Source organism: Bufo bufo, chromosome 9 (genome assembly GCF_905171765.1).
Source record: "Bufo bufo chromosome 9, aBufBuf1.1, whole genome shotgun sequence".
Lineage (NCBI taxonomy): Eukaryota > Metazoa > Chordata > Amphibia > Anura > Bufonidae > Bufo > Bufo bufo.
The window spans coordinates 217,248,892-217,276,398 of NC_053397.1; the positions used below are offsets into that span (position 1 = coordinate 217,248,892).

Sequence of the window (27,507 nt, forward strand, 5' to 3'; positions counted from 1 at the left end):
ATGGCAAAAACGTGATGTGAACCCATCCTTAGTGACATCAGTAGTTCTATTATTGGGTTGATGTTTGCTAAAACGGGAGGGCATATCTGAAACATGAACAGTTATGATGTCTAGCAGTTTATTAATTGTATCCCTGGTACCTGGCGGTTTAATGCTTGTATCCTACTGTCTACAGACTTGTATCCCTGGTGTCTATTGACTTACTGCTGGTATCCCTGGTGTCCAATGGTTTGATACTTGTATCCCTGGTGTCTAGCGGTTTAATGCTTGTATCCCTGATATCTGGTCGTTTAATACTTGTATCCCTGGTGTCTGGTGGTTTGATACTTGTATCCCCGATATCTGGTTGTTTAATACTTGTATCCCTGGTGTCTGCTGGTTTGATACTTGTATCCCTGGTGTCTGGTGGTTTGATACTTGTATCCCTGATATCTGGTCGTTTAATACTTGTATCCCTGGTGTCTTGTGGTTTAATACTTGTATCCCTGGTGTCTGGTCGTTTAATACTTGTATCCCTGATATCTGGTTGTTTAATACTTGTATCCCTGGTGTCTGGTCGTTTAATACTTGTATCCCTGGTGTCTGGTGGTTTGATACTTGTATCCCCGATATCTGGTTGTTTAATACTTGTATCCCTGGTGTCTGGTGGTTTGATACTTGTATCCCTGGTGTCTGGTGGTTTGATACTTGTATCCCTGATATCTGGTCGTTTAATACTTGTATCCCTGGTGTCTTGTGGTTTAATACTTGTATCCCTGGTGTCTGGTGGTTTAATACTTGTATCCCTGATATCTGGTCGTTTAATACTTGTATCCCTGGTGTCTGGTCGTTTAATACTTGTATCCCTGGTGTCTGGTGGTTTGATACTTGTATCCCTGATATCTGGTTGTTTAATACTTGTGTCCCTGGTGTCTAGAGGTTTAATACTTGTTTCCATGGTGTCTAATGGTGTAATGCTTGTATCCCTGCTGTCTAGTACATTATTATGTGTATGTCTAGTGTCTACTGACTCACTAGTGACAGCAGTGACCCCCCGAGTCAGCGATTGCCTGAGAGTAGAGGAGACCGGAGCATATTCAGAGTGTCACTAGCAAAAAATCGGTGAGGTGAGTAACGCTTATTTATTTTTATTTTTAACCCTTTCTGGAAAAACTGTATCCCCCTGGAAAACCCCTCTAAAATAGTTCTTTCTGATTTCTCCTCTTGCGGATTGATTTAGTGCCCGCTTCGTGTACCCATAGACTAACTGCTTGTACTCACTCATAATATCGGAAGGTTAGGGAGATGTCTTTAAGGGGAGGGATTTGTTTAGGGGTCCATCTGCAGGTCATAACCGTCAAATCGCCGTTGGTTTCACAGCAAATGTTGATATTAGTGTCTGAAATGAAGACAAGTAAAATAAATAAAATTACATTAATGGAGGTGCAGCAATAGGGGGTTGCAGGGGTAACAGCTGCATCCAGGTGCTCAATCTAACTGTGGGACGGTGGGTGCCTTTTGGCCATGGACCCTTGAGCAGTGCCCAGATGCTCAAATGGTCGGTCCAACCGAACTGGCATATAGTTTGTCACATTTGCAAGACTGGGAAAGGTCCCATGACAAACCTTCCTGGAGCCCCGATTATTTACCTAGGAATCCATAAGGGCTGGTTTTCGAGAGGTAGGTGGCTCACAGTTTCTGGCTCCGATGACCAATTTCACAGGGCGCCTTTTCTACCCCACCGTCATGTGCCATTTATAATACAGAAGGGTCCACTTTGACACTAGGCTCCTACCTCTGCTCCCCCCTATGACTATACCCCTGCTCATGGAGTACTCAAAAACGGCAAACAATATTCTTACCTATGACATAGATTTCTGCATATCGGGGCTGGCACTCAATGCCATGGATGCAGCAGTACAAAGCGTCAAACTGGAACTTTCCCTTCGGTGTTGTCGTATTCATATTGTCGATCGTGACTTTTCCTACGTAATCGCTCACTGCTGTATAGTGCTGGGAGGGGATCTGCTTGGCCAGGTCCAGACCCCAGGTTATGGCCTTGGATGGTATTTTCTTGTTTTTGTAACAAAATGTGCAAAAGACCGAAGCGCTGGATCCAGTACTGACCACAACTCTCTGGGGGAAATAATAACCATCTGTAGAGAGGCAAATAGTAATATTGTACATAGGAGCAGTATTATAGTAGTTATATTCTTGTAAATAGGAGCAGTATTATAGTAGTTATATTCTTGTACATAGGAGCAGTATTATAGTAGTTATATTCTTGTACATAGGAGCAGTATTATAGTAGTTATATTCTTGTATATAGAAGCAGTATTATAGTAGTTGTATTCTTGTACATAGGAGGCAGTATTATAGTAGTTATATTCTTGTACATAGGAGCAGTATTATAGTAGTTATATTCTTGTACATAGGAGGCAGTATTATAGTAGTTATATTCTTGTACATAGGAGCAGTATTATAGTAGTTATATTCTTGTACATAGGAGCAGTATTATAGTAGTTATATTCTTGTACATAGGAGCAGTATTATAGTAGTTATATTCTTGTACATAGGAGCAGTATTATAGTAGTTATATTCTTGTACATAAGAGCAGTATTATAGTAGTTATATTCTTGTACATAGGAGCAGTATTATAGTAGTTATATTCTTGTACATAGGAGCAGTATTATAGTAGTTATATTCCTGTACATAGGAGCAGTATTATAGTAGATATATTCTTGTACATAGGAGCAGTATTATAGTAGTAATAATCTTGTACATAGGAGCAGAATTATAGTAGTTATATTCTTGTACATAGGAGCAGTATTATAGTAGTTATATTCTTGTACATAGGAGGCAGTATTATAGTAGTTTTATTATTGTACATAGGAGCAGTATTATAGTAGGTATATTCTTGTACATAGGAGGCAGTATTATAGTAGTTATATTATTGTACATAGGAGCAGTATTATAGCAGTTATATACTTGTACATAGGAGCAGTATTATAGTAGTTATATTTTTGTACATAGGAGGCAGTATTATAGTAGTAATATTCTTGTACATAGGAGCTATATTATTGTACATAAGAGCAGTATTATAGTAGTTATATTCTTGTACATAGGAGCAGTATTATAGTAGTTATATTCTTGTACATAGGAGGCAGTATTATAGTAGTTATATTATTGTACATAGGAGCAGTATTATAGTAGGTATATTCTTGTACATAGGAGGCAGTATTATAGTAGTTATATTATTGTACATAGGAGCAGTATTATAGTACTTATATACTTGTACATAGGAGCAGTATTATAGTAGTTATATTTTTGTACATAGGAGGCAGTATTATAGTAGTTATCTTCTTGTACATAGGAGGCAGTATTATAGTAGTAATAATCTTGTACATAGGAGCTATATTATTGTACATAAGAGCAGTATTATAGTAGTTATATTCTTGTGCATAGGAGCAGTATTATAGTAGTTATATTATTGTAGATAGGAGCAGTATTATAGTAGGTATATTCTTGTACATAGGAGGCAGTATTATAGTAGTTATATTATTGTACATAGGAGCAGTATCATAGCAGTTATATACTTGTACATAGGAGCAGTATTATAGTAGTTATATTTTTGTACATAGGAGGCAGTATTATAGTAGTAATATTCTTGTACATAGGAGCAGTATTATAGTAGTTATATTCATGTACATAGGAGGCAGTATTATAGTAGTTATATTTTTGTACATAGGAGGCAGTATTATAGTAGTAATAATCTTGTACATAGGAGCAGTATTATAGTAGTTATATTCTTGTACATAGGAGGCAGTATTATAGTAGTTATATTCTTGTACATAGGAGCAGTATTATAGTAGTTATATTCTTGTAGATAGGAGCAGTATTATAGTAGTTATATTCTTGTACATAGGAGCAGTATTATAGTAGTTCTATTCTTGTATATAGGAGCAGTATTATAGTAGTTATATTCTTGTAGATAGGAGCAGTATTATAGTAGTTATATTCTTGTACATAGTCGGCAGTATTATAGTAGTTATATTCTTGTACATAGGAGCAGTATTATAGTAGTTATATTCTTGTACATAGGAGGCAGTATTATAGTAGTAATATTCTTGTACATAGGAGCAGTATTATAGTAGTTATATTCTTGTACATAGGAGACAGTATTATAGTAGTTATATTCTTGTACATAGGAGGCAGTATTATTGTATTTATATTCTTGTACATAGGAGCAGTATTATAGTAGTTATATTCTTGTACATAGGAGGTCATATATTAGTTATATTAGTTATAGTAGTATAGCATTTACATATATATGCTTGAATTTGGAGGGCACGGATCCACCTTAGTGTTTGCTAAAAATATCCAGATTTTAGTCTCAGAATAACAACCACTGTTCGGAGCCGCAAAATTGCCATGCCCCTTCTTCTTCTCCTCTTGGCAACTCCACCAGTAGCACAAAAGTATTAAAGGAGATCACTGTTTTGCTGTTGTAGAAGGCAAGTTAGATTCCTTACAGCCATTTCCTTCTGTTGATTTTATATACATAGCTACCTTGGGACTTAAGGACCATGGGAGGACTCCAGGTACTCCAAACACCAAGTGCAGGGAATCTTCTGCATCGCACTTGAAATACCAGTGGTGAGCAGGATTCTGGGACATCAAGGATGACATAGGTCTCCGTCACAATGATATAAGTCTGCAGGGAGACGGAGAGTTAGTTTCTGATAATGTCAAGAGATTTAGAGAGCCTCCTTGATCTGCTGATGAACATTGTAAAATGGCCTCATTATAGTAAATCAGAAGTTAGAGCTCAAATTTAGAATTCTGTGTTTTTTCTTACATAGTGCATCAAATCCCCAGCTTTATAGCTAAATGATATAATTCTGGCTGCTTGCAATAAACACCAGGGGGAGCTCACTGCATCCAGATTTCTACAGCTAACATTGATTTAAGAATCCATTTATAGAGAGCTCCCCCAAGTGGCGGTAGCAAGTAGTCTGAATTTTAGTGCAGTAAGTGCACAGTACCACCGCAATACACCGCAACAGTTTCACACTTTGTTGCCACATGTACCGTATGTACCCTTGATAGAAATAAGTTAAACCACCAACAGCATACAATAACTATATGGTGCCACATGCTACAATTAGGGTGACACTATCAACAAACTTACAGGGAGGAATCTAGTCAGCGCGGGTTCTCCTTCTTTTCTACTAGTCTGAATTTTACCATTTTGCTATGTAACTAATATAATTACTGAAAAAACTATCTGCTGCAACCACTAGGCAATGGTAAAATTTTACACCACCCTGGGGTCTAAAACTTGCCTAAAGACCCCTCAGCCACATAACAGAACAGCAGTACTATAGGTGCTCAGTGACAACTATGCGGTTGGGACCTGGGAGCTTCCTCCTACATTGTATAGTATGAAGTAGGCATATAATTTACGTTACCACATTATAAACCTCACAAGTCGCCTTTTCACGTCCTCCAGCTCATAACACTGAGGCTACTGATTGCCCATCGAGCACAGTCACTCAATTAAGTTCTGCAATAACATAATACCGGAGCCTCGCTGAAGCGTGAAATGCAGTTGTTGTTTTTTTTACCGGAGGTGAGGTTTTCTCTGTTGTGCTGAGATAATGTTTCACTTGACACTGAAGCCTGCGGGGTGTGGATGCAGCGCTGGACCATAGAACCTTCAACTTTCCATCACTGGTTATCTCTGCTCGCAAGTCACTCGGGGGGACCGGCTGTACTGTGGACAATAAGAATATCATCAATGACTTGCTGCAATACAGATAGGAAAGTTGTGATTATGATATATAAGACTCCCATCCCATCAATGCTCGCCCCAGTTTTAAGGTCTTAGGCTAGGACAAGGAGTACATGATGATGTTTGGACACCCTCAAGTAGTGGTAAATTCATTGCACTATGATGAGACCACATATGTTCCTATAATAAGCAGAGTAGTGGACAACCTCTGAAAACTGGATGCAAATCCGACCAGGTAGGACTTTTTGCAATAGTCGTTAGGTCTCCCAAGACTGATGGTAACACATGTTGACGCACAAAATCCACTGAGTTGCATGCAGTGGTGTATCTTGGTTTTGTGCTGCCCTAGGCGAGACTAAACTCGGGCACCCCCCTAATATACATTTGGCCCACCCCTTCCTGTCAAGGCCAAACCCCCTTTCTCTCTAAACCCCACCCCTTCCTGTCAAGGCCACACCCCTTTCTCTCTAAACCCCACCCCTTCCTATGTGCCATCCACAGATCCCCCTCCCCTAAACAGTGCCATCCACAGATCCCCCTCCCCTAAACAGTGCCATCCACAGATCCCCCTCCCCTAAACAGTGCCATCCACAGATCCCCCTCCCCTAAACAGTGCCATCCACAGATCCCCCTCCACTAAATAGTGCCATCCACAGATCCCCCTCCCCTAAATAGTGCCATCCACAGATCTCCCCCCTAAACAGTGCCATCCACAGATCCCCCTCCCCTAAACGGTGCCATCCACAGATCCCCCTCCCCTAAACAGTGCCATCCACAGATCCCCCTCCCCAACGCTCACAGGATAACATTTATAAACTAATCATTAACTTTAATCATTGCTGATCTCTTTACTCGATATTTTACTCTGTCTTGACTCTTAGCTCTGGTAACAGCAGGCAGTGCGGGCGGCGCTCACTCACTGACGTCACGTGCCAGCTCCTCCCACTAGGCGGCGCAGGCGCGTGACGTCAGTGAGTGAGCGCCGCCCCCCGTACTGCCTGCTGTTACCAGAGCTAAGAGTCAAGACAGAGTAATGATTAAAGTTAATGATTAGTTTATAAATGTTCTCCTGTGAGCGGCGTGGCCCTGTATATTCTAACCCCCAGGCAAGCGTCCCCGTCACCATGGGAACGCCTGGGGGTTAGAATATACCATCGGATCTTCTGAGTATACCGGCGGCAACATATAAGACGGATGGGACAGGGGCAAACAAGGCATTTTGCCGCCCCATTGGCAAGTGCCGCCCTAGGCAAATGCCTTGTTTGCCTCGTGATAGATACGCCACTGGTTGCATGAATCATTTGCTGCAGATATCGCCCTATGCATGAAATCCCTATGATCTGATTAAATCTCATTCCCTTTTGCAGCTATTGTAAAGTCATCTTCACATGGCAAATTTTTTCTGGGCTCAAATCCGGACAGAATCAGCTCTCAATCCACCTCAATCACCTAGAATGCTCATATGGGTGAGGTAAAAGAATCCAGGAAAGCTGGGTGGTTTCAACAAAATGTAGTTTAGGGTTTATGCCGTATTTTTGCCTGAGGCAACCCAGGTGTAGCTGCTAGGCTCATCACTGTGGGGATAAATACGGGGTTGAAAGCCTCATTCAGTGTCAGTTCCTGGAAGCTGCATGACCTGCAGGCTGAGGATAGCCTGATCCCCCGGTTTGTATTGAAATGCCTAGGTGAGGTGAACTCCTATATGGTTAGCATCCAGACGGGCAAGGTATTTTGTTTTGTTGTTTATGTATTATTTTGGTGCAGTGGAATCACTCAAAGAGACTGCTGAACTTTGATACCATTGTGTCAGTTTCGACCAAAATATAGCAAAGTTTGTTCAGACTTTTAGGGTCCTCTGCTGCCGCCCTGTTCTGCTATATACATGAAGAGAGCTTTAAATTCGGCATTGATCTGTGTCCAGTGGGCGAGATATAAGAAATATGTCCTCCGAGCGATAACTCATTACATGAAGCGCATCAGGATTCCAGAGAAGTGTCTTTCCAAGGGGTGAGACAGTCTGGAGAGACAGCCGGCAATTATCCCTAATGATAATATATAGCAAAGTCTGGAGGAGCGAACACCATGAATTGAAGACAACAACACAATTACCAGGAATGTAATTTCCAAACCACTCAGGGGGCGAAAAGGTGTGAATTTATGTATGGCTTAAGGTTGTGTTCCCATGTAGTTAATATTTTCTCATTAATAATAGGAACTTAAAGAGAACCGGCCACATTGTGCATTCAGTCTCATCTACTGGCAGCAGGTTAAAGAGCAGGAGGAGCTGAGCAGATTGATGTATAAGTAGTTCTGTGGGAAAAGTTACTCTCTTCAATAAAATCCCTGTAGAAGTCCAGTGGGCGGTCCTATCCTAGTATAAGTGTGCATATAGAGATAGCTGTCAATCACTAATAGGACCACCCACAGGACTCCTGAGAGGGAAATATATGGATCAATATGCAAGAGATAAATATATGATGCATTAGATAGATAGATAGATAGGTAAGATAGATAATAGATAGATAGTAGATAAATAGATATGGATATGTAAGATAGATAGTAGATACATTAGACAAATATATTGATGATAGTAGATACATAAGAGATAGATACATAGATAGATGGATACAACAAATAGAAGTAAGAACCAGCAATCCAGTTAAAGTGAAAAAAGTGGACTTCTTTATTCACCCATGTTTCTGCTCAACTTGACAAAGGCTCCATTTTGTTGAGCTGAAACGTTGCAAAAGCATGGGTGAATAAAGAAGTCCACTCTTTTCACTTTAACTGGATTGCTGGTTCTTACTTCTATTTGTTGAGTTGCCGGATCAAAGCCTGTGATCTCTAGAGGGATTACACCTGGTACCCTGTCTAAGTGCGCTGCTTATCTTTTTCCTAGATAGATAGTAGATAGATAGTAGATATGTAATTGTATAGACAGATAGTGGATATGTTAAGATAGATACAAAAATAGCAAAAAAGCCAGAACTCTCCAGTAGAGTGCTGCCCTTTTTGCATTTCCGGGTTATTGTCTTGTCCCATTGGGCTTGCACTTCAATTTGTGCTTAGCCATCTTGTGCTGCCATTTTCCTCTCTTAGAGAGATAGATTAGATGGACACCGTATTTTTTGCCTTATAAGACGGAGGACAATAAGAAAAAAATATTTTCCATTACACCTCAGATCAGACCTCAGCTAACAGCCCCAATCAGACCCCCAATGTTAATAGGACCCCAACAAGTCATGTGAATGACCCCCAATCAGACCTCATATCAGCCCCCAGCAGCCCCTATTTGCTCATATCAGCCCTCTGTAGCCCCCCATTGCCTCTCATATTGCCCCCATTGCCTCTTATATTGTCCCCATTGGCTCTCATATTGCCCCCATTGCCTCTCATATTGCCCCCATTGCCTCTCATATTGCCCCCATTGCCTCTCATATTGCCCCCATTGGCTCTCATATTGCCCCCATTGGCTCTCATATTGCCCCCATTGGCTCTCATATTGCCCCATTGCCTCTCCTATTGCCCCCATTGCCTCTCATATTGCCCCCATTGCCTCTCATATTGCCCCCATTGCCTCTCATATTGCCCCCATTGCCTCTCATATTGCCCCCATTGCCTCTCATATTGCCCCCATTGCCTCTCATATTGCCCCCATTGGCTCTCATATTGCCCCCATTGGCTCTCATATTGCCCCCATTGCCTCTCATATTGCCCCCATTGGCTCTCATATTGCCCCCATTGGCTCTCATATTGCCCCCATTGCCTCTCATATTGCCCCCATTGCCTCTCATATTGCCCCCATTGGCTCTCATATTGCCCCCATTGGCTCTCATATTGCCCCCATTGGCTCTCATATTGCCCCCATTGGCTCTCATATTGCCCCATTGCCTCTCCTATTGCCCCCATTGCCTCTCCTATTGCCCCCATTGCCTCTCCTATTGCCCCCATTGCCTCTCATATTGCCCCCATTGCCTCTCATATTGCCCCCATTGCCTCTCCTATTGCCCCCATTGGCTCTCCTATTGCCCCCATTGCCTCTCATATTGCCCCCATTGCCTCTCATATTGCCCCCATTGGCTCTCATATTGCCCCCATTGGCTCTCATATTGCCCCCATTGCCTCTCATGTTGCCCCCATTGCCTCTTAAATTGCCCCCATTGCCTCTTATATTGCCCCCAGCGCCTCATGTTTAATAAAATAAATAAACCACGTACCTCTCCTGCTCCTGGACGCCGCCGCACCTCTCCTCCAGTGCGCTCTGTCTTCCAGCTGTCAGTCACGCTGTGCGCAGCCTTCACAGCCGACAGCCGAGGACCAGGATGCGATGAGTACAGAGCCTTCACAGCTTCCCGGTCCTCTGGTACTAATGAGCGCTTACATAATGGAAGTGCTCATTAGTATTCACCCCATAAGACGCAGGGGGGGTGGGGGAAATGCGTCTTATGGGGCGCAAAATATGGTAGATAGATAGAATGGGGGATATACACTTAGATGGAGTCAATTAATAGCTAATGTTTCCCTTTAAAAGAATTAGAATTTCTGGGTAATCTGCCATTAGTGACATGTATATAGTGATGTGTATATGGTTCCTATAATATGCTCTGGGATCATGTATCTGTCATTCTATACGTAACACTTAAATTCTGTACATTAAATCATTTCTGTTCAGATATAGCATTGAGAGGTGTCACTTACTGATGGCAGCAGCTCGGAGCAGCATTGGAGGGGAGCGCAGAGATGTGGCAGGGCCGACGATTTCCATCCACAGGATATAGGACTCATTGTATAGGGCAGGAGAGAAGTGGCACTCGCACCGCTCATGTCTGTGGCATCTGCAGTCAGCCTCGTTTATGTCTTCATCCTTGTCATTCCTACCAAAATGTAAAGGAAATTTGGGAATGTGCTATAAACGCAAGAAAGTTTGATTAGTGAGACATCACGGCCGCACTTAAATATGAGGCCCATTAACATAATTGACCTCTTCATGAGCCCCCTCCATGCTGAGCACTGGAAAGCTGGTGCCACTCATAAATCACAGATAAATTATGTCTTATACTCCATTCACATCCAAAGCTGCATTTAAAATTCTGCTGCATTCTCGTAAACACTCAGGTTGCAAGGCATTTGCGCAAACATTAAAATTTTGAGCCTGCACAGATCTTATAAGTTCCAAATAGGAAAAATATAGAAATTAGAGAATCCCCTTTTATACTCCAGTTTCAACCCAGGCTGCACTTAGAATTCAACTTTTTTTCTTTTCAGTTTTTGGGCTAATCTAGGACCCCTGAATAAAGAGGCTGCGGTGCTTCTAAGTTTTCTAAGTGCTCCTTGCTGTTCTAGGAATAAACATAAGTGAATTTTGTCTTCTACTCCAATCACAACCACAGCTGCATTTAAAGTTCTGCAAGATTATTGCTAGTGCTGCAGCAGTAATGTGTCACTCACTCAACATAACACAGAGAGAGGGCTAAGTATTTTGCCGAATACTTTTGCATATTTCCTTGCAGCTTTAGTTTTGCTTTTTGTGGCAGTTTTTGATGCAGTTTTTTGAGCCAAAGCTAGAAGTGGAGATGAGGAAAGCTACCTACTATTTCTCACACAGCTGAGGGTTTGTTACAATTGTATCCGGTCTAAACAATCCTCGGTGAGCTAAACACATCAGTGGTACAAATCTCTCTACTGCCCTCATCGTTTCTTACAATGTATCGGTGCAGGTTAAAAAAAATATTGCATCTAGTAAAATAATTGTATCCAGTGTAGAGCATTGTCTAGACTGGAAACAATAGTAGCAAATGCTGAGCTGCGACACATACTGTATAAGGTGTCTGTAGGTTATAGTGGTCACGCTCACTGACAGCAAGCAGAAATGTGTCCATGCATGTGTCCATCATTGTAGAATGAAAAGTGAACAGATCGAACTTGATCAACGTGCTTGTCTTTCTGTTAATCAACTAAACACGTCAGTAAGGGATGTGCAAATTTTTGCAACCAACTTGTTTTTGGCCTTTGAAATAAAATGGTTGCGAAAGTTGACAAGCCCTTTAAATTGCATTTAAGAAGAGAGGGGGGAAAAAGACTCAGTGCGGAGCTCTCAGGCAGAGATTCCCCTCTGCCGCACATATGGAACAGGACATCGTATTTTCTTAGAAATATTCTGGAATCTTGGCATGTTGAATATGAATCGTTTGCAGGCGAGCGCGTAAAATGGACAATGCTCTGTTTTAAATCTTTCTTAATCCCCCGCAAGGATACACGATGTTCCTTTTGGCTAGCCTCTAGTGTTTCTGTGTTCATGTGGCCAACAGATTGAATCTATTCTCCTCGCATCTCAGTAATTGTTTTCAAGTGCTCGCAATCAAAAATGACAAACAAAAACAAAATGGCAAAGGATTTAACAATTAGACGCCACATTGTTGCTATAAGGATCACACAAAAAGAATAAAGTCTAAAGTCTTTTATGTTTGCATTTTACTCATTTTGAGCTAAAATCTTTTTTTCAATTGGTCTTTATTAAGAAATTTCAGCAATTTTTGTTCTACAGGGTTAACTTCTTGTCACGGTACCTCCTGTGACAGAGGTTAGAAGATCTGAGAGACTGGCTGCACGCGGAGTTAACTGACAGTCTCTTGATTCTCAGTGTTGTTGCTTGGTAATGACCACACCTCTTGTCAGGTGCAGCCCGTGGTCATTACTGCATTCCCTATTTAGTTTGGTCTCACACTTCATACCATGTGGTTGATATTCTCTGCTTGGATTTGGAAGAGTTTGGTGTGTGGACCTTTCCTGTGTTCCTGCTCATCCATTTTCTTTAAGTTAAGTTGTACTGCTCTTTGTATTTGGTTGTTCCCTTGTTCTTGTTGTTACTAGGCCTCAGGGAGACGCTGGTTCGTTCACCTGGGAAGGAACCGGTTGTCTCATTCCCTTTCACTACCTCGAGGGCATTTCAGGGCTCCTAGGGTCTAGGTTACGGCGTATGTATTTTCCACCCTTCGGGGTCTATACATACTGACAGGAGTCAGGGCCAGGTTTAGGGGTTTCCTAGGAGGTGACCTTTCCCCTCTCCCTAGCCTTGAGGCCTAGTTCTGTGTCCCTCCCCTCCCCTTTATTCGTGACACTTTTAGCCTAGTTGCAGAGTATCTTAAAGTCAATTTTACACTGAGTCCCTTTGTGTTGCTGTTGTGACCGCTGCATGTAGAGCCCTTATCTCCTGATAGTTCCTAAACACTCATTTTATCAGTTTGATATCAATTTAGCTATAATGAGTGTTTATAAGCTGTCAGAAGTTCAGAGATAAGGGCTCTCCATCCAGCCGTCAGAACAGCAACATGTCGGGACTCAGTATGAAACTGGAAGTAAGATACTCTGCGGGAAGGCTAAAAGTTTACCCTGTAGGGCAAAAACTGCTGAAAATTATTAATAAAGACCAATTGTAAAAAATATTTTTTAGCCCAAAATGAGTAAAATTCAATCATAAAAAATTACCCCCAAAGGTGTTCTTAACCTTTTCGACTGGATACATTTAAACTGTTCAATTCTTAATTTCCGCAATTGCGGACAAGAATAGGACATGCTCTATCTTTTTTTGTGGGGCCGCGGAATGTAACTATGTGTGCTGTCCGTATCTTTTACAGCCCCATTAAAATGAATGGGTCTGCACCCGTTTCGCAAAATTGCGGAACCGATGTGGACCCAGAACAACGGACGTGTGAATGGACCCTAAACATTTTACAATGGCACTTGCTTCAATGCAAGCAATGTCAGGATAGAAGAAGGGACAACTGCCACCCCCCCCCCCCCCCCCCACCAAAAAAAGGGGGCATTTTAGGTGGTGGTGGGGTTAACACATATTATATGCTCATACACATCAGAATATAAACATGATTGAATAAGACCAGTTTTATAGAAAATGAGGCCCTGGTCCTCTACACTATACAGATACATAAGCACATCTACTGACATACCATACCAAATAATGCTGCCATACAATACTGACATTCAATGCCAAAATAATATCTCCATATAGTATATAAATAATACTACTATATATAGTGCCCATATAACATTACCATATATCTGCCATTTAGTGACCAAATAATTATCACCGCATACAATTCCTAAATAATGAAGGAGTTAATAGTGAAGACCCTGGTGGGCTAGGTAATGGAAGGGGTTCATTTTAAAGTCCCAGGTGGTTCAGGGCAGGGTTGACATGCTCTCAGGTTGCAGCTGGGTACCCAGTCTTTAGAAAACAGAGACCTTAGGCAACTGTCCAGTTTGCTTCTATCTACGACTGTTGAGCATACTGTATACTGCAAGGTTCAGCAGGGGTGTCCCTCCTTCAAAGGCATGTTGATAAATGAGTCTCAGTGCCCCCCATCCCCCATTAATCAGACGATTATAATATTACATAGTATACACTGTACATATACACTCACCTTTTGTAATATAGATGAGGCATAAACTCTGTGTTCATGGATGTCTCCTGCGTCACATATTGTATCGTGCAGGTAATCTGGGTCGTGTTTTCTCCCATAGCGCACTGCAACTGCCACGTGTGATCTGTCATGTGAAGAAATACACGTATGTACAGGCCAATTTGTATGAGCAGTACAGATCCCAGTGCACACTGGGCTCTCTGGTTCAGAACTCTCGCTTCATGCTCAGATTTGCAGACCGCCACCTACCATGGGCCTCTATGACACTGGTACCGTACGCACCTTCTCAGGCTCCAGGTCCGACTGCTACCCCTACATCCCCTATAGCTAGAACCATTATCAAGCACTGTGTTATGGATAGATGAGTTAGTTGAGAAGTCACTCGTTCGGGATCTTTATTAACCAGAGTGTATGTGATAAGGTCCTAACCTGTCTACACATTACATACATCTCGTCATGCTTCTTCTTCCCTGTGGTGGCCCTTCAGGAAGATTAAATACTTGCTGATCCCTAGAGGAACCGGCAGGGCAATGTGTCATCCTCACTTTATCATATTTGTTTTACAAGAACCTCCCAATATATTTACTAAAGAAATTCTGTAAATACATTATTAAGGGCCCATTCACACGACCGTATGTTTGAGTCCGCATCCGCTCCGCAGGAATGGATATGGACACATTCATTCCAATGGGGCCGCAAAAAATGAGGACACCCCACTGTGTGCTGTCCGCATCCGTACTTCTATTCCGCGGACACAGAACATGTCCTATTCTTGTCCGCAATTGCAGAAAAGAATAGGCATTGCTAACATAGGGCTGGCGGTTCCGATCCCCAAATGTGGAATGCATACGACCGGTATCTGTCTTTTGTGTATCCGCAATTTATCAGAATGAGCCCTTATCCTGTACTGATCCCGAGCTACATAGTGTATTATACTCCAGAGCTGCACTCACTATTCTGCTGGTGGAGTCACTGTGTACATACATTTCTTATCCTGTACTGATCCTGAGTTACATCCTGTATTATACTCCAGAGCTGCACTCACTATTCTGCTGGTGCAGTCACTGTGTACATACATTACATTACTTATCCTGTACTGATCCTGAGTTACATCCTGTATTATACTCCAGAGCTGCACTCACTATTCTGCTGGTGCAGTCACTGTGTACATACATTACTTATCCTGTACTGATCCTGAGTTACATCCTGTATTATACTCCAGAGCTGCACTCACTATTCTGATGGTGGAGTCACTTTATACATACATTACATTACTTATCCTGTACTGATCCTGAGTTACATCCTGGAGTATAATACAGGATGTAACTCAGGATCAGTACAGGATAAGTAATGTATGTACACAGTGACTCCACCAGCAGAATAGTGAGTGCAGCTCTGGAGTATAATACAGGATGTAACTCAGGATCAGTACAGGATAAGTAATGTATGTACACAGTGACTGCACCATCAGAATAGTGAGTGCAGCTCTGGGGTATAATACAGGATGTAACTCAGGATCAGTACAGGATAAGTAATGTATGTACACAGTGACTGCACCAGCAGAATAGTGAGTGCAGCTCTGGAGTATAATACAGGATGTAACTCAGGATCAGTACAGGATAAGTAATGTATGTACACAGTGACTGCACCAGCAGAATAGTGAGTGCAGCTCTGGAGTATAATACAGGATGTAACTCAGGATCAGTACAGGATAAGTAATGTATGTACACAGTGACTCCACCAGCAGAATAGTGAGTGCAGCTCTGGAGTATAATACAGATGTAACTCAGGATCAGTACAGGATAAGTAATGTAATGTATGTACACAGTGACTGTACCAGCAGAATAGTGAGTGCAGCTCTGGAGTATAATACAGGATGTAACTCAGGATCAGTACAGGATAAGTAATGTATGTACACAGTGACTCCACCTGCAGACTAGTGAGTGCAGCTCTGGAGTATAATACAGGATGTAACTCAGGATCATATAATGTGCATTGCTCTGCTGTACATTACCCACATACCTACTAGATGTGAATCTGAAGGGAACATAATCCTCTTGAGTTCCACATAGTCCTCAGCAGTAATTTCAGCATCATGTCCTGTCCCATTCCAGAGGCAGAAGACACCATAGTCTGCGGTTCTGCTGTATTCTACACCGATACATGAGACATCTTTCTGCTGTAAAGCTTCCTGCTGCACTGTGACCACTTCTGGTACCATACCTTCCAGCGGTGGAAAATATAAAGATGTATTGGTGAACAGGTAGGAGAGATAGACTCCTGGAGAAGGAAGTATGTGCACCTCAGGTGATACTATGGATGTTGTGAGACATTCTAGAAAACAAAAAGCATTAGCATTACCATCAGATGAATCTATGGCAGAGGCCTCTAACCTGTGGCTCTCCAGCTGCTGCAAAACTACAACTGCCAGCATTCTCTGACAGCCTCAGGCAATGCTGAGAGTTGTAGCCTTGCAATTGCAAAATATTCCCCTTTCATACTGTGTAGCGCTACCTTGCTGTGCAAAAGTATTCAACCCCTTCTACTACTGGTTTTGCAACCATGTTTCCATTGATCCAATGTATCTACCATAAAAAATGAAGCAACTTTACAAACAGTCTTCATTAAAAATCCCCCACTGTTTTGGGTACAGATTAAGTAATGTATGGTTTATTTATGGGTAAGTTTGCATTGAGCCTGTGTCTGAATCTGCGGCATCTTCTATATGTCCCTTCTTCTGCTTGCAGGGGACAGAGGCAGCAGTAATGGTTGACTGCTGGATCAGGATTCTTTCTAGTCTGTAACCATCAAGATACATAGGTTTGAATAGGAGCTGTATACACAGAACAGTAGGAGATTTTTCGAGACTATTAACAATGATGCTTTAATTTTTATTTAGTTTTGTGCTGAATGTGACCTATATTGTATACTCCATTCACATCCAAAGCTGCATCTAGAATTCTGGCTGAGAGATCTACCAGTGGAGCAGTCGTCTCCAAACTAACAAAGCAATGTACTTTGGTAACAGGAAAATAACAGCTTTGGATGGGATCAGAGTAGAAAATAGACTAAATTAGACTCAAAGCTCCAGCGTCTTCTCCCCATGTAGAAAGGGGACTATGGTGCATGACTCTCCTAACAATCACCATACATTAGAACATGAAGGTCTACTGATTACATGATCAGCATCAGACAAGTTTCTTATGGATTTCTGATGGACAGTGAGAATGTGAAATATGTGATTGAGAAATCCTCTTCTCTTCTGCATCCTGACACACTGTGACGCCCCCACCCCCCATGAGATATCCCTGGACAATCAATATATAGATAAAAGAGATTTAGGAGTGTGATGTATGGAGAGCGGATACTGTTTATATGACATGATTATTACATAATAGCTTCGCAAATCACACACGTTACACAAAATGATGGCTGACAATCTACGGCCGCGCCAATAGATCAGCACCAATTCATCCATTAGGAACAGGTCAGATCACAATGGCGTCAATATCATGACCTGCTGTCAGTAATAACTGCTGTCAGTAATAGCCACTGTCAGTAATAGCCACTGTCAGTAATATCTGCTGTCAGTAATATCTGTTGTCAGTAATAGCCGCTGTCAGTAATAGCCGCTGTCAGTAATAGCCGCTGTCAGTAATATCTGCTGTCAGTAATATCTGCTGTCAGTAATATCTGCTGTCAATAATAGCCGCTGTCAGTAATATCTGCTGTCAGTAATATCTGCTGTCAATAATAGCCGCTGTCAGTAATATCTGCTGTCAGTAATATCTGCTGTCAGTAATATCTGCTGTCAGTAATAGCCGCTGTCAGTAATATCTGCTGTCAGTGATAGCCGCTGTCAGTGATAGCCGCTGTCAGTAATATCTGCTGTCAGTAATATCTGCTGTCAGTGATAGCCGCTGTCAGTAATATCTGCTGTCAGTAATATCCGCTGTCAGTAATATCCGCTGTCAGTAATATCCGCTGTCAGTAATACCGGCTGTCAGTAATACCGGCTGTCAGTAATACCGGCTGTCAGTAATACCGGCTGTCAGTAATACCGGCTGTCAGTAATACCGGCCGTCAGTAATATCTGCTGTCAGTAATATCTGCTGTCAGTGATACCCGCTGTCAGTAAAACCCACTGTCAGTAACACATGCTGTCAGTAACACCTGCCATCAGTAGTACCCGCTGTCAGTAATACCCACTGTCAGTAGTATTCAAGTCTTGGGGTATATCTTTTAACATCTTTTTAAGTTAAAAGATATACTATAACTCATTACTACTTGACTTCCCCACCACCAGACTCTCCCCTATCCAATCTAAACTGAATGCACATGCCAAGCTCATCTATCTGTCTAACCACTACTCCGATACCTCCACCCTGTACCAGTCATTACTCCGATACCTCCACCCTGTGCCAGTCACTACTCCGATACCTCCACCCTGTGCCAGTCACTACTCCGATCAGGGCTGCATCGCCAATAAGGCGAGGTGAGGCGATCGCCTCAGGCGGCACGGCCCTGGTGACTAGTGGATGGCTGCAGGGCACAGGGAGATGAGAGCTTCCATTGTGGAAGCGCTCATCTCTATAGTCATCTGTGTCGCCGTCCTCAGGACAGTGATGCAGATGGATGCTGTGGGGCAGGGGAGAGGCATCTCCCTTCCCCGTTCCTCTGATAGGCTGCAAGCACTAGGCTGGTGCAAGCGGTGTGATGACGTCATCACGCCTCCTGAGCCGTACAGCGCGGGACACAGGCCGGAAGAGGCCTGCATCGCATCGCTGACGCCTGATAGAGGTAAGTATGTGAGTTTATTTTTTATCTTTTTTGTACAATACAGGAGAGGTGCGCTGTGGGGGCACTTGTTACTGGCACATGATTGGGGGGGCATCTATGGGGGGGCACTTCTTACTGGCATATGATTGGGGGGGCATCTATGGGAGGGCACTTCTTACTGGCATATGATTGGGGGGGCATCTATGGGGGCACTTCTTACTGGCACATGATTGGGGGGCATCTATGTGGGTACTTCTTACTGGCACATGATTGGGGGGTCATCTATGGGGGCACTTCTTACTGGCACATTATTGGCGGGCACTGTGGGGGCATCTAAGGGGGCACTTCTTACTGGCACATTATTGTAGGGCACTATGGGGGCACTTCTTACTGGCACATTATTGGGTGGAACTATGGGGGCATCTACTGAGGCCAAAAGAAGGGGTATTTTATACAGGGGGCACTATGGAAGAAGGGGGGAGAGGAACACTATGGGGGCATCTACTGAGGCCACACAAAAAAGGGGTATTTTATATGGGGGGCTCTGTATAGGGGCATTTTATACTGGGACACATTATGGTGGGTACTATGGGAACGGGGGGAGAGGAGTACTATGGGGTCATCTACGGGAGGCACTAAGAATGGGTATTTTATACTTGCAAATTATGGGGGACACTGAGGGCATCTACTGGGGCATTTTATACTGGTACATTATGGGGGGCACTAGGAGGAAGAGGAGCACTATGGGGGCATTTACTAGGGGCACTATATAGGGGTATTTTATACTACCACATTATGGGGGCACTAGGGGCACATTAGCTCAACTGGGGGCATTATAAGGGGGTATTTTTTGTACTGTCACATTATAAGGTGAATTATTACTACTGGGGGAATTATGATGGGCTTTATTACTACTGGGGGTCTATGGGGAACATGATTACTAGTATGGGCACTATGAGAGCATTATTACTTCAGGGGCACTATTTGTGGGCACAGTTATTTTAGGACACTGTTTGCCAATAATTATTGAAGGGCACTATCTGCATGGTACTAGTATTTTCAGGGGGTTTATCTGTTTCTGCAGTATAGTATTGGGGAGCACAGCAGCACAGTGTTGGGGGTGGTAGGATGATTTGTCCAGAAGATGGGAGGATGATGGAAAAGTAGTAAACTAAGATTTTCTTTAAAATGGTGGTCTTGTCTGAAGGTCTGAAAGAAAGAGAACATCCACATCAAAGGAGACTGGATGTAAGAGGTATGGGGCGCTGTATTACCCTGTATGTTCTGTAGTGATATACGTAATGTTAGGAGGGAAGGGGTTAGGTTGAGAATTTGGTATGGGGGGCGCTTTTTTAATTTTTCACCTCAGGCAGCAGAAAGGCTAGGTGCTCCCCTGACTCCAATGCTTCTGCTCGGTGCCAGTTACTACTCCGATGCCTCCGCCCTGTGTCAGTCACTACTCCGATGCCTCCGCCCTGTGTCAGTCACTACTCCGATGCCTCCGCCCTGTGTCAGTCACTACTCCGATGCCTCCGCCCTGTGTCAGTCACTACTCCGATGCCTCCGCCCTGTGTCAGTCACTACTCCGATGCCTCCGCCCTGTGTCAGTCACTACTCCGATGCCTCCGCCCTGTGTCAGTCACTACTCCGATGCCTCCGCCCTGTGTCAGTCACTACTCCGATGCCTCCGCCCTGTGTCAGTCACTACTCCGATGCCTCTGCCCTGTGTCAGTCACTACTCCGATGCCTCTGTCCTGTGTCAGTCACTACTCCGATGCCTCCGCCCTGTGTCAGTCACTACTCCGATGCCTCCGCCCTGTGTCAGTCACTACTCCGATGCCTCCGCCCTGTGTCAGTCACTACTCCGATGCCTCCGCCCTGTGTCAGTCACTACTCCGATGCCTCCGCCCTGTGTCAGTCACTACTCCGATGCCTCCGCCCTGTGTCAGTCACTACTCCGATGCCTCCGCCCTGTGTCAGTCACTACTCCGATGCCTCCGCCCTGTGTCAGTCACTACTCCGATGCCTCCGCCCATAGGCGTGCGCACGGGGTGTGCCGGGTGTGCCTGGGCACACCCTAATAGTCACCTCTGTGCTCACTGCCCCCCGCTGATTCCCCTGTCTGTTATGCTGGCTGCCGCCGCCCGCCGCACTGTAATTTAATTTACAATACCTGGCTGTGGGGGGGGTGGCGGCGGCTAGTATTCACATAGGGGGAGGCAGAGAGGGAGCCGTACGGTGCGTGCTGTGCGGCGCAGGCGGAGTTGACGTGACGTAACGTCACGTCACCCTACATCTGTGTGTACCTAGCGCGCCTGCAAGTTAGTAAGGTGAGGTGGGGGTGAGGGCTGAGGGCATATAAAAAAAGTAGTATGTACCTTTGTAACCCCCTGTTCCACAGTGCTACGCCTCCTCTGTTGTCCCCTGTATTACCCTGATACCCCTCAGTTATATAATATATCTGAGGGGTATCAGGGTATATTATACAGGGGGTAATATAACTAGGGGTATCAGGGTACATCAGGGGTAATATAACTGAGGAGGGCTAGGCTACTATCAGACATTATACAGGGGTAATATAACTTATCTTACCCCTCACCCCTGTATTATGTCCCTGATGGCCCTCCTCAGTTATATTACCCCTGTATAATGTACCCTGATACCCCTCAGTTATATAATATAACTGAGGGGTTTCAGATTAAAAATTATACAGGGCGGCGTAATATGACTAAGGGGTATCAGTGTATATTATTATACAGGGTAATATAACTAAGGGGGTATCAAGGGACATTATTATACAGGGGTAATATAACTAAGGGGTATCAGGGGACATTATTATACAGGGGTAATATAACTAAGGGGTATTAGGGGACATTATTATACAGGGGTAACATAACTGAGGAGGGCTATCAGGGGACATTATACAGGGGTAATATAACTTATATCACCCGTGTATAATGTCCTTGATAGCCCTCCTCAGTTATATTACCCCTGTATAATGTACCCTGATACTCCTTGGTTATATTACCCCCTGTATAATATCCCCTGATAGCCCTTCCTCAGTCATATGTAATCCACAGGTCCCCTATAACAGTGTGTCATCCACAGATGCCCCCATAACAGTGTGTCATCCACAGGTGCCCCCATAACAGTGTGTCATCCACAGATGCCCCCATAACAGTGTGTCATCCACAGATGCCCTAATACCAGTGTGTCATCCACAGATGCCCCCATAACAGTGTGTCATCCACAGATGCCCCCATACCAGTGTGTCATCCACAGATGCCCCCATGACAGTGTGTCATCCACAGGTGCCCCCATAACAGTGTGTCATCCACAGGTGCCCCCATAACAGTGTGTCATCCACAGATGCCCCCATAACAGTGTGTCATCCACAGATGCCCCCATGACAGTGTGTCATCCACAGGTGCCCCCATAACAGTGTGTCATCCACAGGTGCCCCCATAACAGTGTGTCATCCACAGGTGCCCCCATAACAGTGTGTCATCCACAGGTGCCCCCATAACAGTGTGTCATCCACAGGTGCCCCCATAACAGTGTGTCATCCACAGGTGCCCCCATAACAGTGTGTCATCCACAGGTGCCCCCATAACAGTGTGTCATCCACAGGTGCCCCCATAACAGTGTGTCATCCACAGATGCCCCCATAACAGTGTGTCATCCACAGATGCCCCCATACCAGTGTGTCATCCACAGATGCCCCCATACCAGTGTGTCATCCACAGATGCCCCCATAACAGTGTGTCATCCACAGGTGCCCCCATGACAGTGTGTCATCCACAGGTGCCCCCATAACAGTGTGTCATCCACAGGTGCCCCCATAACAGTGTGTCATCCACAGGTGCCCCCATAACAGTGTGTCATCCACAGGTGCCCCCATAACAGTGTGTCATCCACAGGTGCCCCCATAACAGTGTGTCATCCACAGATGCCCCCATAACAGTGTGTCATCCACAGATGCCCCCATAACAGTGTGTCATCCACAGATCCTCCATAACAGTGCACCTGCGCACTGAGGAGAGACTGAAAGCAGAGGAAGATCCGCGGAAGCAAGCAGAGGACGTCACAGCAGACGACTGAATAGCTTCTTTTGTAAGTAAATTATTTTATTATAGTGCTGAAACTGCTTTAAACTCTAAAGAAAAGTTTTCGAGAGTGTTTCTTTCTTTCTCAGGTCTGAAGCAATACCGAGGAAGAAAGGAAAACTCTTGAAAGCTTGTCTTAAGTATTAGGATAGTACAATAAAAAGGTATCCCTGCGTACCGCAATACTCTCGTATTTTGTAATCTTATTTATATATACTTATTTTGTTTTTTTCAGTAGTATGATTAAGTGGTGAAAATTATTAGTGCCCCCCAATTTTTGACTGTGGTATCTTATGTGCACCCCCTATATATTGTTCCTAGGCGCAGAGGCGGAGTCACGCCAACGCTAGGGTGAGGCCCGGCCTGTGTGTATGTATATAATATATATATATATATATACATACACACGTGCGCGGGGCGTGTGTGTTTGTGCTTTAGGGTGCACACCCTAATGCAATAGGCTGCGCACGCCTATGCCTCCGCCCTGTGTCAGTCACTACTCCGATGCCTCTGTCCTGTGTCAGTCACTACTCCGATGCCTCCGCCCTGTGTCAGTCACTACTCCGATGCCTCCGCCCTGTGTCAGTCACTACTCCGATGCCTCCGCCCTGTGTCAGTCACTACTCCGATGCCTCCGCCCTGTGTCAGTCACTACTCCGATGCCTCCGCCCTGTGTCAGTCACTACTCCGATGCCTCCGCCCTGTGTCAGTCACTACTCCGATGCCTCCGCCCTGTGTCAGTCACTACTCCGATGCCTCCGCCCTGTGTCAGTCACTACTCCGATGCCTCCGTCCTGTGTCAGTCACTACTCCGATGCCTCCGTCCTGTGTCAGTCACTACTCCGATGCCTCCGTCCTGTGTCAGTCACTACTCCGATACCTCCACCCTGTGTCAGTCACTACTCCGATACCTCCGTCCTGTGTCAGTCACTACTCCGATGCCTCCGCCCTGTGTCAGTCACTACTCCGATACCTCCATCCTGTGTCAGTCACTACTCCGATGCCTCCGCCCTGTGTCAGTCACTACTCCGATGCCTCCGCCCTGTATCTATCCCCTATTGTGTTAAGATGGCCGAACCATTGTACAAATCAAGCACTTGTTACCTTTTGTCTCACCCCTATCTCCTCATAGATTGTAAGCTCTTGAGAGCAGCGCCCTCATTCCCCTAGTATTAATTGTTGACCTGTTTGCTGCTATGTTATTTATAACTCTGTTTGTACATAAAACCCCTGATTGTAAAGCGCTGCGGAATATGCTGGCGCTATATAAATATTATTATTATTATTATTATTATTATTATTATTATTATTATAATATTACGTTCTGTGATTGGTATGAGATAGATAGATAGGAGATATTAGATAGATACAAGATAGATAGATAGGAGATATTAGATAGATAGATAGATAGATAGGAGATATTAGATAGATAGATAGATAGATAGATAATAGATAGATAGGAGATATTAGATAGATAGATAGATAGATATGAGATAGATAGATAATAGATCTTTTTTCTTACCCTGCAGTAGTGCTGCCAGTATCCATCCCAGGACCATGTCTTCTACTTGAGGACAAACCTGAAATACAATTGTTTTCTCCTTATTACAGAAGAGCAGCGACTTCCTCCGCACAATCCATCAGCATTCCCCCCATCACACAAGGTTTATGGATTGATCTATTCCCTGTCAGAAAGATCCATATTAACCATTTGTGAATGACCCCTGCACCCCCGTCTAATTATCATTCTAATTCAGGTGAGTTATGTTTTCTGCAGGTTTCCTTTAGTTTTTTTGGGTTGGGGATGTTATTTGTATGCATTGAAAACATCTATGGTAAATGAGAAATGAAAATGCGAGGTCAGACACACTGCACACGATGACTGACGGGCGCCTACAGAGGCTTAATTGGAAAGAACCTTGTGACAATACAGGGCACAGGAGACGTATGCACAGAAATAAAGAAAAATCCCGTTTGCTGTCCCAGTGTGCACTACATAGCACGTGCATAAGAATTTCCTCTTTAAAAAGTCTATTTCGTCAAATCTGTCTATGGGAAAGCTGGGTGACATCTAATATTATCTACAAATAGATTCCAAAGAGATCAGACGATGAGGAGAAAGCATAACTGCAAGATCAGACTGCAGAGTGTTTGTTTGTAGTCTGTTACCATGGAGACACATACGTTTGCCTAGATGCTGTATACACAAAATGAAATTTGCTGTATTATAACGGAATATAATATAACACTTACTTCCAGAGTCGCTTCTATGATACAAAAACCACAGCGCTCAGGACTGTCTGCAAATTTACCAAGTTATTTAATTAACTCATCCAGAATCTCACAGTTTACCAGGCCGATGCTTTGGTCCAATCCTGGGACCTTGATCACAGCCTATAGTAGGGAGAGCTGTAGAAGAAACATGGCGACCGCGCTGCTGGATGGAGTCATACGCAGCAACTAACTCCATCCAACAGCGTGATCGTCAAGTTTCTTCTACAGCTCTCCCTACTATAGGCTGTGATAAAGGTCCCGGGATTGGACCGAAACGTTGGCCTGGTAAACTGTGAGATGCTGGATGAATTGATAAGATACATTTTCATACAATCCTGAGCGCTGCAGATATTGTATCATAAATCTAGAGGAACCTATCCAAGAACGTCAGAGTGCCAACCAGAAAATTTAGGGTCCAGTCATTTCCAGCTACGCGACTGTAGATATGAGATAAATATATAGACAGACATAGATAGATATAGATATGAGATAGATAGATAGATAGATAGATAGATAGATACAGGGGTCTTGTTAGGGTCTCAAAAGATCCGGAGCCCAAGCCCCAATGCATATGGCCCAATTCTCAACATTCAGTCCCATGTAACATAATATCATTCGCTCCCACAACCGCCTTCATATAGTCCCATGTAAATAACATCACCCCCTCAACTTTCAGTCCCATGTAAATAAAATCACTCCACCCCACTGTCCCATGTTATTAACCCCTTAGTGACCACCCATACGTGTTTTTACGGCAGTCACTAAGGGGCCTTAGGCTGGGCCGCCGCTTTTTTACGGAGGCGCAGTCTAAACGCTGCACGGGTCCCCCGTGCAGCGGGGACCCGGATCTAACAGCCTGGAATGGCAGGAGTGCCGATGCAGGCTGTTTAACACTTTACATGCCGCGGGCAATGGCGCCCGCCGCATGTAAAGTGCTGACAGAGGGAGCGGACTGCCTCTGTCTCCCATCGGCACCCCGCAAATGCGATCGCGGGGTGCCGATGTGTTTGAAAGCTGGAAGGGGTCTGTTGTAGGCCCCAGACGAGCCTTCAATAATTTCCAGCCGTCTGCACCTCTTTGGCGCAGCTTGCTGGTCAATGCTAGAATAGCATTGCTATTAAAATGCAATTCACTATAGGGATAGTGAATTGCATTTTGAAAACAATCAAAATACTGTCTCTTATAGTCCCTTTGGGAGACTATTAAGTGGTAAAAAAAACGGGAAAAAAAACCATTTATTAAATAAAAAAAATTATTTTTCCATTGAAAATACGCTTTTCCATTAAAAAAATTGCAACAAAAAAATCTCCCCCATCTGTTTGGTATTGCCACGTCCGTAACGACCCGGACTACATAAATATCACATAAATTATCCCCTACGGTGAACGCCTTTAAAAAAAAAAAAAAAAAGACAGAATTGCTAATTTATTCTTAGTTGCCACCAAAAAAACTTAATAACAAGCGATCAAAAAGGCCATTCACTCCAAAATACCAATGAAAAATAAGTCGTCCCGCAAAAATCAAGCCCTCACACAACTCCTTAGAAATAAAAAAAAAAAAGTTATGGGTCTTGAGAAGCGGCAATGAAAAATAAATTAATTCTTTAACCCCTTCAGGACACAGCCTTATTTCACCTTAAGGACCAGGCCATTTTTTGCAAATCTGACCAGTGTCACTGTAAGTGCTGATAACTTTAAAACGCTTTGACTTATCCAGGCCATTCTAAGATTGTTTTTTCATCACATATTGTACTTTATGACACTGTTAAAATGAAGTAAAAAAAATAAATAAATTTTTATTTATAAATAAAATACCAAATTTACTAAAAATTTGTAAAAAAATTGCAAATTTCCAAGTTTCAATTTCTCTACTTCTATAATACATAGTAATACCTCCAAAAATAGTTATTACTTTACATTCCCCATAGGTCTACTTCATATTTGGATCATTTTGGCAATGATATTTTATTTTTTGGGGCTGTTAGGCCTCTTTCACACGGGCGTTGCTGAAAAATGCGTGGGTGCGTTGCGGGAACACCCGCGATTTTTCCGCGCGAGTGCAATACATTGTAATGCGTTTTGCACTCGCGTGAGAAAAATCGTGCGTGTTTGGTACCCAAACCCGAACTTCTTCACAG

General features: G+C 43.5%; 1 protein-coding gene across 7 annotated transcripts in view; it reads right to left on the minus strand.

The window, feature by feature from the left end:
- The window catches only part of LEPR (leptin receptor), a 79,735-nt gene that overhangs the window by 24,838 nt on the left and 27,390 nt on the right, over positions 1-27,507 (minus strand). For all 7 annotated transcript variants that reach the window (XM_040407798.1, XM_040407800.1, XM_040407802.1 and 4 more), the window contains exons 2-9: positions 24,619-24,676; positions 16,234-16,545; positions 14,212-14,335; positions 10,472-10,647; positions 5,607-5,755; positions 4,549-4,693; positions 1,842-2,135; positions 1,261-1,378 (exon numbers count right to left, since the gene is read on the minus strand). In XM_040407798.1, coding sequence (XP_040263732.1) covers positions 1,261-1,378; positions 1,842-2,135; positions 4,549-4,693; positions 5,607-5,755; positions 10,472-10,647; positions 14,212-14,335; positions 16,234-16,545; positions 24,619-24,676 — 1,376 coding nt within the window. The remainder of the gene's footprint in view (positions 1-1,260; positions 1,379-1,841; positions 2,136-4,548; positions 4,694-5,606; positions 5,756-10,471; positions 10,648-14,211; positions 14,336-16,233; positions 16,546-24,618; positions 24,677-27,507) is intronic.